Consider the following 9,761-nt stretch of genomic DNA (forward strand, 5'->3'; position numbering starts at 1 on the left):
TCCCACGTGCCCGGCTCGCTCCCGGGTTGCTGAGAAGTGACCCTAATCGAGGAACAGATGCTGCCACCCCCCAGGATCCTGTCCCTTTAAGGGTATTGGCACTGGCTCCAGGGCTCTGAAAGGGGCAGGTGGTCTCAGATTGGAGCAGAAAGGAGGCAGGTCCAGGGGGATTCGAGTGAGGCCCATCTCCACTGATGGCCCAATGGTTAAGGTGCTGGCTTGGGTGCTTGCTCTGACACAAACTCCCTGCATGACCTTGGGTGGGTCAACTAGGGTGCGTCTACACTGCAATTACTCCCCCACCGCTGGCCCATGCCAGCCGACTTGGGCTCGCAAGGTTCGTGCTAAGGGATTGAGGTGTGGGTGTTCCGGCTCAGACTGAAGCCCAAGCGATCTCCAAGCTGAACAGCCCCTTACCCTGGCCCCCACGAGCCCAAGTCGGCCAGCACGAGCCAGCCACGATGTCTAATGACAGCGTAGACGTCCCCTTGGTCTCTCTGGGCCTCAGTTCTCCATCCGTAACCTGGGGATCACAGCACTGCCCTGGTTCACAGGGATGTGATGAGGGTAAATATACTGAAGATTAGGAAGAGCTTGGATGCCAGGGTAATGTAGGAAGCTGCACGGCCCCTGATGGACCAGGGCAGGACTCACCCTTGACTCCAAGCACACATCACTCACCCTCCTGGGGTGAGCTCCCCGCCCCAGGCGATAGCCCTACTGGGGAAGAAGCAGCCCCTACAATCTACCTGGACTCTGCCCAGCAACAATCTCCTTCGGGGGAGCCGGGGAGTTAAATATTAAACACGCTGGAATATTTATAGCAACTTTTTTGTGAAGGGTGGAGGCGGGGGGGAAAATCAGTGGCTCAGGAGGTGGTCGGGAAAGGAAATACGACGCTTGGGCAGAACCTAGGAGAGGTACAAGTGAGCGGGTGGGGTGAGGGGCAATCCTGGATTTGGGGGGATCTCATTAGGAGTTGGGGGCGCCCTGAGGAGAAAGCCCAGATTTGGTAGATCCCTTTATGGGGTGAGGTGGGGAATCCAGGGTTCAGGCGGATCCACCTCAGGGGTTAGAATCGGGGGTATTATGGGAGAAACCCTGGATTTGGGGGTCACTGGTAGGACCGCAGCCTGGACCAGCTGGCTCACTGGAAAACACCTCGCAATGCCCCTTGACTGCTCAGGAACAGATCAGCCCTCCCCACTACCACCAAAAAAAGACGTGCCCAAACCACAAACAAGCCACCAAGGCAGCAAGTGACGAGCGTCTGTCCCCGAATGCCCCATCCACCGAGCTCATTAATAAGTGAAACGACGCAGAGATTTGGCTCCGAGCCACTAAGCACAGCAGTCGATCGTCGTTGGGTGGGAGGGAGCAGCCAGGCTGGAGGCTGTTTACTGCTCCGTGCTGCCCACGTTCCAGGGGGGGTGATGCTCAGCGGATCAGACTCTTGTCCTGGGCTCCTGCTGTGGGGGGTGGCCAAGTCAGGATGGCAGCATGAGGCAGCTCCTCTTTACAGACCCTGCAGGAGCTAGGGGAACGGAGCTGCTGGCTGAGGCAAGCTGTGCCCGGGCCCAGGAGACAGGGTGTGCAGAAAAAGGAGAGAGGATGGAGCGGGACACTCAGAGCATCCATGAACATTCCCCCTGTAGATGGTTGTATTCATCATGGTAACCCTACTCTGGTTAGCAGAGGCTGGGGGCAGACAGACGGCTGTGAACAGAAGCAGTGTTGTCCAGCAGGTAGAGCACTGGACTGCCTTCTATTCCCGGTGAGCTTGGGGGAGTCACATTCCCTTGCTGTGCCTCAGTTTCCCCTTTACACTGTAAGCTCTTTGGGGGAGGGACATCACCCCGCTGGGCCTGCCCATCTCAGTTGCTATGGTAACGTGAATAAAAATAATGTTTTTGGAGGCTGGGGGGAAATAAACACATCTGTGTGCAAGCCAATGGGGTGGGGGAACACACACGGCGTTAGGGATGGACAGTACAGATCTGAGAGTCGGCGCATGTGCGAACGCATACACATGCACCAAGTGCCTTGGAGCAGGTAGTGACTTTGTTCTGGGTTAGTATAGCACCTCGCACAATGGGGTGCTGGTGCATGACCAGGCTCTCAAGGTGCCAGCGAGCGGATGTAGGCGTGCAAGTGCACACACATGTAGCTGCACGTGCAAATGTGTTTTTGAGTCTGGGCAGGGATGTGCCTAAGCCAGCGCCGGGGTATCTGCATGCAGGTGTCTGAACATACAGGCTGGAGTGTGAGGTCGAGACATGCACTAGCTCTGCCTCCACATGTATATGTGGGAGATCAGTGCAAAGTGGGTGACAACGTGTGCACTACAGAGCCCGGGTAGAAATGTGGGCACGGGTGTGGGCAAATGTGTGCCCCTCATAGAATGTCAGGGTTGGAAGGGACCTCAGGAGGTCATCTAGTCCAATCCCCTGCTCAAAGCAGGACCAATCCCCAGACAGATTTTTCCCCAGATCCCTAAATGGCCCCCTCAAGGATTGAACTGACAACTCTGGGTTTAGCAGGCCAGAGCTCAAACCACTGAGCTATCCCTCCTGCCCCCATGCCAAACTCTCTGGCAGGGCCGCAATTTGCCCCAAGCCCCAGGCCCCACAGGGGCCCCACGAGCCGCTCCGGGTTTTCGGCAGCGGGCACTTCACTCACTCCAGGTCTTTGGCGGTGGGTCCTTCAGTGCAGCGGAAGACTTGAAGCGAGTGAAGGACCCATGGCTGAAGTACTGCCAAAGCCTCAGAGCGCCGCCCGGCGAGTACAAGTGCCGCAAGTGACAGGGAAAAGAAAAAAAAGCCGCGACCAGCTGCTCTACCACTGCTGCTTCATTCTTCAGCGGCAATTTGGTGGCGGGTCCTTCCCTCCAAGAGGGACCTGCTGCTGAACTGCGGCCAAAGACCCGGCCCAGTCCCAGGCCCCCTGAATCCTCTGGGCGGCCCTGCTCTCTGGAGCCGGATTTCCACATAAAGGAAGAGCAGAGACGTTTCAATGAACACAGGCTGAGAAGCAAGACCCTGCGGCTCAGCACAACGGCATTTTGACAGTCCTGCCATTACACGGTTAACCCAGAGGCAGTTCTGAAACAAGCAGCAGCTCTAATCTGCAGGGGTCACCAGCCAGCTAAGGCGTCACACCCTCCCAGCAATCAGTCCCTATTGCATCTCTGGCCTGGGGAGCACAGGAGCCGCAGTCTTCCAGAAACCGAACTTAGGCCAGCGTGCAGCCGGCGCAGTAACGACATGGCTTGTGCATGTCAACACGGCGCTGCTCGTGTCAGTGGCACGTCTCCTCACCAGGAGCGCTTGTTTTGATTGTACTGGCCGCATGGGGCATTGTGGGACAGCTCCCAAAAGCAGTAACAGTCCTGACATGAGCAAGGCAGTGTCCACCCTGTGCAGCAGCAGTCCAAAAAGCCAACACAATTAGGAAAGAGATAGATAATGAAAGAGAAAATATCATTACGCAGCGTCAATACTGACACTGCATTGACCTAGAACAGGGTTTCTCAAACGGGTCGCCGCTTGTGTAGGGAAATCCCCTGGCGGGCCAGGCCGGTGTGTTTACCTGCCCCATCCGCAGGTCTGGCCGATCGCGGCTCCCACTGGCCGCAGATCGCTGCTCCAGGGCAATGGGAGTCTCTGGAAGCAATGGCCAGCACATCCCTCAGCCTGCGCCGCTTCTCCTTGTGTCCATCAGTGCAGTGGGTGCCAAGGCCACCCAGGCCCCAGACTTTCAGTGCCAGACACCTTGATGCAGGGATCGATCCTTGGTGGATGTCAATCCCAGAGTCTCAGAGGTGAAAGGCCAAGGAGAGAAACATCCCACAGCACCCTCCTCTCTGAGGCTGTTGTACGTACCACTCTCCAGTCGGGGATGCCAGCCCCCTTCTGTCACCACCTCAGGGACCCCCTGAGGCAGCTGCTCCCAGCACTGCATCTGCCCATTCATAAACCACTGTCTAAACACAAGGGAAATCATTTATTTCCAGCCTGCCCCTTTAGTCCAGTGCATTTCACTGGAGATCAGAGATGTGGACCCAATTTTCCTTCCTTCAAACTCCCGTATTAATAAATACAGGCCAACTCCCGCCCACAGGGATACCCCACCAGAGCCAATGGGGGCACCCTAGTGTGCATAGAGCCACCCACAGGGCGAGCGATGCCCTGGTCAGCAAAGTAAAGGGCCCCTGCTGGCACCCAGCTCTTGCACTATATACACCGAACCCCTTCCCCAGTACAGACCCCGGGGTGAGCCAGGGGCACAGGGAGACCCCAAAACCCTGGTCCCAGCCCCTAAGGCCCCAATTAGCAACAGTGCCTTCATGTGCCGATACAGAGCTGGGGAGAGCTGAACTGATCTGTCCCACACCCCCAGAGATCAGCTATTGTGTAGCAGGGGGAGGGAATACCTCCCCCCATTCATCTCTTTGGAAGGGATGGGAAAAGCATGACAGATGGGGACCAACCCCCTCCAGAGACCCAACCCCTCCCTGCCCCCCAAATTCCAGGCAGAGCTGCCATCTGGGCAAAGACCCCAGCCTGCAGCAACCCACCTGCCCAGTGCCCATTCCCGGTGGGCAGAACCTAGATTTCCACCCCTAGGGGAAAGGGGCAATGGGGGAAATGGGAGAGGGGCAGTGGTTCCCCTGGGGCCAGGGTTGGCTCATGCACAGCCCCTGCTTCCCACTCATCTCGGTGACCCTTTTCCTTCCTTTGCTGGGGGATTAGCTGCTCCATCGCTGGCCTCCTGTCTCTCCCCCACCCCACCCACTCAACATCTCTGACATCTCACTCGCAGCTCAGTTCAGACCACAGCCCGGGGGGCAGCAGGGAAGGCACGGGGGGAGCCAATTCCCCTCATGATGCCAAAAGCAGCCTCCCCTTGCCCTCCCCCGCCCCCGCCATGCATCTGCTGGGGCGGAGAATCCCTACCTTCCCTGCGGAGCTCGGACTCCTCCGAGGAATCCAGCGAGATCCCCTCTAAGGAGACGCCACTGGCGGAGCTGCTGCTCATGGCTGCGGTCAGGGATGCTCAGAGACAGGCTTTTCCGCACTGCTGCTCAGAGATGCGGGTACCCGAGCAGGCTGCCACGGCGACCGTCTCCAGATCCCACTGCCCTGACAGCTCACCCGCCCAGGTGATGGATGGGGCTGAGCCCGACGCTTTCGCAGCGCGGGGAAGGGCGGAGGAGGCAGAAGCCACTGGCTGGAGAGAAGACCAGGCATCTCCCCAAAATGCCAGCCAATCAGCCAGCTCGGCTGCCAGCAGTGTGATTGGCACTGGTGCTGCTGGCACCAGATGGCAAAGGTGGGCGAGAGCAGACGCCTAAGGGGGAGTTGTGACCCTACCAGTCCTCCTACCTGGAGAGGCCTGCCAGCCAATGCAAAGCCCGCCAGTGAGTGGATCGGCACCGGGAACTGGACTCCTGGTTTCTATTCTCAGCACCACGTGTTGCCTAATGGATACAGCAGAGTACTGGGAGGGCTCCTGGACTCTATTCTGAGCCCGTGGGAGCATGGCCTAGTAGTTGCAGAAGGCACCTGGGTTCTACTGCCAGTTATCTCCCCCGGGTTCCAGCAGGGAGGTTGGAAGCCAGGGTTCCTGGGTCCTCCTGCTAGATCCAGGAACCTAAGAACGGCCAGACTGGGTCAGACTAAAGGTCCATCAAGCCCAATACACACACAATCTTCACACGATGCACAGAACTCACACAGAGCCCCATGCAACACACACACACAATCACACTGGCCCCCACAGCATCACATGGTGCACAAACATACAGCTACACAAAACACACACAGAGCCCCATGTAACACACACACACACCTGATCACACTGGCCCCTACAGCTTCACATGCCACACAAATACACACACACAAGAGCCCCACCCAGCACACACACACACAACTGATCATACTGACAACCACAGCTCCACACGGTGCACAAACACACAGCTACACAAAACACACACAAAGAGCTCCACCCAACCCCCCCCCCCCACAGGGTCACACATCCAGCCCCCCATATCCCCCATGTCCAGCTCAGCCCAGGACCCGCCCAGCTTAGCCTGCCCGCAGGGCTCTGCCCCCCCTGCCCCTTCCCTGCCCTTGCCCCTTTCTCAGTGGGGCACAGGGTAAGCCTCATGCACCCCCTGAATTATTAACCCCTTCCTGCCAGAAGGGGTGTAAGAGCGGCAGGGGATGAGCAGGACCACAGGAGAGGGGGCGGGGAGTGCATCAAGGCGAACCTGGCAGGTGGGAGAGGAACGGTTGAGTCCCCTCGCCCGGGCAGGGATGGTGCTTAACCCTTTAAGACGGGCCATGCGCAATTGCGCTTTGATATCCTCTTGCCATGGCAGCAGGAAGGGATTACATCCAAGGACGTTAACCAGGAAGGATTACAAATTACAGGGACAGCGTCCGACGCCGCCCACCTAGCCTGAGCCTCCCCAAACCCCTGCTTCCCTGCACAGTCTCTTCCCACCACCAGACCTCATGCCAGCCCCACAGACCTGATGACAATCCCAACTTCAGATCCCACTTACCCAAGCCCCAACCCAACCCTCTGACCCATCCAGCCTGAACCTTCTCACCCTGCCTCACCATATAATTCCCACCTCAGATTCCCACTCTAACGCATCCCCCAACCAACCCCTCTCCTCATCCATCCAGCCATAACTCCATCTCCACTTTCCCACCACGACCGACCTCTCCAACCCCTAATAGCTGATCCCTTGACCATCCCCCACTAACCGCCTTCCTCACCCACCTCAGCCGACGCCATCCCATACGCCACCGGATCTTTTCCCCACCACCGTTGCTTCTCAGGGGTCCAGCCTTCACCCCACTCTCCTGCCCCAGCGCTGAAACTCACTCTCACTCACCCCTTGCTCCTACCCCGAACCACCCCAGCCTCATCCAGTTTCAGCCTTTCCCAGCCATGACTGGCCTGGGGGGTAAGGGGGGGATGGAGAGAACAGAATGCTGAGACTGGGATAAACCCTTAGAAGCCTGTCGGAACTGGCTCAGAGCATTAACACCAAGGACCGCCTTTCATGCGGTTACTGGGGTTCTGGGTGGAGGAGCCTGGCGATTGCTTGTCTGGCCATTGTCAGACATGGGTACCTGCCGCTCCTGTGCCAAACCCAGCACCCAAAGACCTCACACCCCCCAGCACTCTGCCGTTACACTGACCCCTGGGCTTTGCTCTCCCAATTAGCGGGAGGGGGAAGGGGAACAGAGGCACAGAGAGACCAAAGTGTACTCACACTGAGAGTCTGTGCAGAGGAGGTCTCCCCAGAAGTCCCAGGGCCGTGCCTGACCCACAGGCTGTCCTGCCTCATTTTACACAGAGGCCCTGAGACCCCACTCAACCCTCTCTGTGTTTCTCCAGCTGTTTCACCCCAAGGGACCCCTCTGTGCAAGATACAACCATTACTGAGCTGCAGCCAGTGCTGGGGTGGAACACAGTTACTGCTTAACAGCTCCCTGCAGCGCCACATAGCAGCGCCCTGCTGAAACCACAGGGGGCAGAATGGAGGCACCTGCCTTAGGAAACAGCCTAGATTTTAGATGGAGCAGCCACATGCACGGGGGTCAGCACTGGCTCCGAGGGCAGAGCGCCCCCTACTGAGCCTACTACCGCATTCCCTGCAGTGTCTGGGCTGCTCCTGAGAGGTCTCCCATTCAAATGCTGCCCTGATTCTACCCTCCACCCACACTCTGGTGCACAGCCGTGCGCTCACACCCACACTCAAGTGCACAGCCATGCTCTCACACCCACACTCAGGTGCACAGGCATGCACATGCCCACACTCTGGTGCACAGCCGTGCGCTCACACCCACACTCTGGTGCACAGGCATGCACATGCCCACACTCTGGTGCACAGCCGTGCGCTCACACCCACACTCTGGTGCACGGGCATGCACATGCCCACACTCTGGTGCACAGCCGTGTGCTCATGCTTGGGTGCACGGGCACATGCCCCCACAGGTGCACACCCCATGCCAGACACACATACCCGTAGGCATGTGCCCACCTGTTGTTCCCCAAGCCACACGCTCCCAGTGCCCTCCTCTGGCCTTGGGGATCTGGCCCAGCCCCATGGCCGGGGTGTGCCATTAACTGGCTTAGAGCGCAGCCCCAGGATTCCTGCCTGGCCTACAATGTAATCACCAGCTAAAGAGAAGAGGTTTAATTAAATGTAAGAGGGTTAGAGGCGGGGAAGTAGGAAGCAGAAGCTGTGCATACACACACACACATACACACACACACACCCCTACCCCTTTGCATTTACTAGCAACAAAGGATACGCAGCCAGCCCGAGAGAGAGAAGAGATGCAGCCCAGAGCGAGGGGTGCAGCCAGCAGAACCAATCAGGAGCAGGGGGACTGTCCCCAGGTCCCCATCCCCACACTCCGAGGGGAGCAGCGCAAGCGCCTGTCCCTGAGGTGGAGCACTGGGGTTTTTAGAGACACGGGCCCCGGATTGGACTCCCAATGCCCCCAAGGGGCAGCCCCACATGCATATCCTCCCTCTCAACTCCCCACCCACCTTGAATCCCCCTTACTCACCCAAAGCCCTTCCCCTCATCCCATGGCACCCCCCCCTTTCTCCCTGCACTGCTCCTCTCCCACTGCCCCCTCCCGATCACATTCCCCATCTTCAGGCCCCATTCTGTCCCATCCCCCCCGCCCCAGCCTGGGGGGGTAACCCACTCCAACAGGGACAGATGCTTTCGTACTGCCCAGCCCAGAATCTCTGGGCGGACTCTTTAATTTCTGCAGCTGCGTTTCCATAGACACCAGCGAGCAGGCGGTGCAGTCGGTCAGTACCCACATCCCAGCAAGCGGGCGGAGGGGAAGCGATCTTTGCAGCCGCAGCCAGCTGTACTGATGGCAGAGAAGCCAAGGCACCTACCAATCCAGCCTCCATCTCACCTCAGCCAAAACCTGCTGTGCCAGCCCCTGACCACGGCATCACCTCTACCCCTTCCAGGGGAGGCAGAGGGGATCAGACGGGGAGACAGCAGGAAATCAGGCTCCCAGCCACTCGTCCCCTACAATGAAGCTGACCCACATCACCTCACAGGGGGCGAGCGTTCAGAACAGCCTGGTGCCCTGCATGCCCCGTCCCCCCAAGTCAGAATAATCAGGGCACCTCTGTTTGAATGACCGAGCTTTGCAGCCCCAAAAACGCAGCTCCCGGCACGGAAGTCAGGTCGTTCATTTCACATATGCCTATAAGCTCCATTTCCGTGGCTTCTGAGTGCCTTGCCATCTTTAGTGTATTTATCCTCCTAGGCCCCTGTTACAGATGGGGGAACTGAGGCCCAGACAGGCACAGACTCTTAAAGGTACTTGGGCACCTAACTCTCATCGGTTTCAATAGGAGTTAGGCGCCTCCATACCTTTAAAAATCTGGCCTTAAGTGACTTGCCCAACGTCACACATGCAGAATGTGGCAGAGCTGGGGATTGAACCTGAGACCCAAGCCAGTGCTCTAACCATTTAGCCATCCTTCCTCTTACTTGGGCACTTATCCCTCCATTCCCCGCCAGTAGCCAGCTGCTCCTGCAGCACAAGGAACGAACAGTGAGCTCTCTGGGGCATGAATGGCCCCATCCAGTGGGTTTAGAAAGCTCCTGGGGTGCTCTCCCATAACCCCGCTAATAAACCATCCTCCTGACAAGAGAGAAGAAGCAGGCGCTTCTAAAATCCAGCCAGACAATCCGAGGG

The 9,761-nt window shown here is 58.0% G+C and overlaps 3 protein-coding genes across 4 annotated transcripts in view; 1 reads left to right on the top strand and 2 right to left on the bottom strand.

Moving 5' to 3' along the window:
• MPP2 (MAGUK p55 scaffold protein 2) overlaps positions 1-5,289 on the bottom strand; it is a 35,603-nt gene extending 30,314 nt beyond the window's left edge. Inside the window, exon 1 of the mRNA XM_032791515.2 lies at positions 4,956-5,289. Within this exon, the coding sequence (XP_032647406.1) occupies positions 4,956-5,037 (82 nt within the window). The 5' untranslated portion in view covers positions 5,038-5,289. The remainder of the gene's footprint in view (positions 1-4,955) is intronic.
• The window catches only part of TMEM101 (transmembrane protein 101), a 134,558-nt gene that overhangs the window by 35,909 nt on the left and 88,888 nt on the right, over positions 1-9,761 (bottom strand). The window lies entirely within an intron of this gene.
• G6PC3 (glucose-6-phosphatase catalytic subunit 3) overlaps positions 1-9,761 on the top strand; it is a 147,534-nt gene that overhangs the window by 1,906 nt on the left and 135,867 nt on the right. The gene's annotated exons all lie outside the window — the stretch shown is intronic.

This window comes from Chelonoidis abingdonii, chromosome 21 (genome assembly GCF_003597395.2).
Source record: "Chelonoidis abingdonii isolate Lonesome George chromosome 21, CheloAbing_2.0, whole genome shotgun sequence".
NCBI classification, from domain to species: domain Eukaryota; kingdom Metazoa; phylum Chordata; order Testudines; family Testudinidae; genus Chelonoidis; species Chelonoidis abingdonii.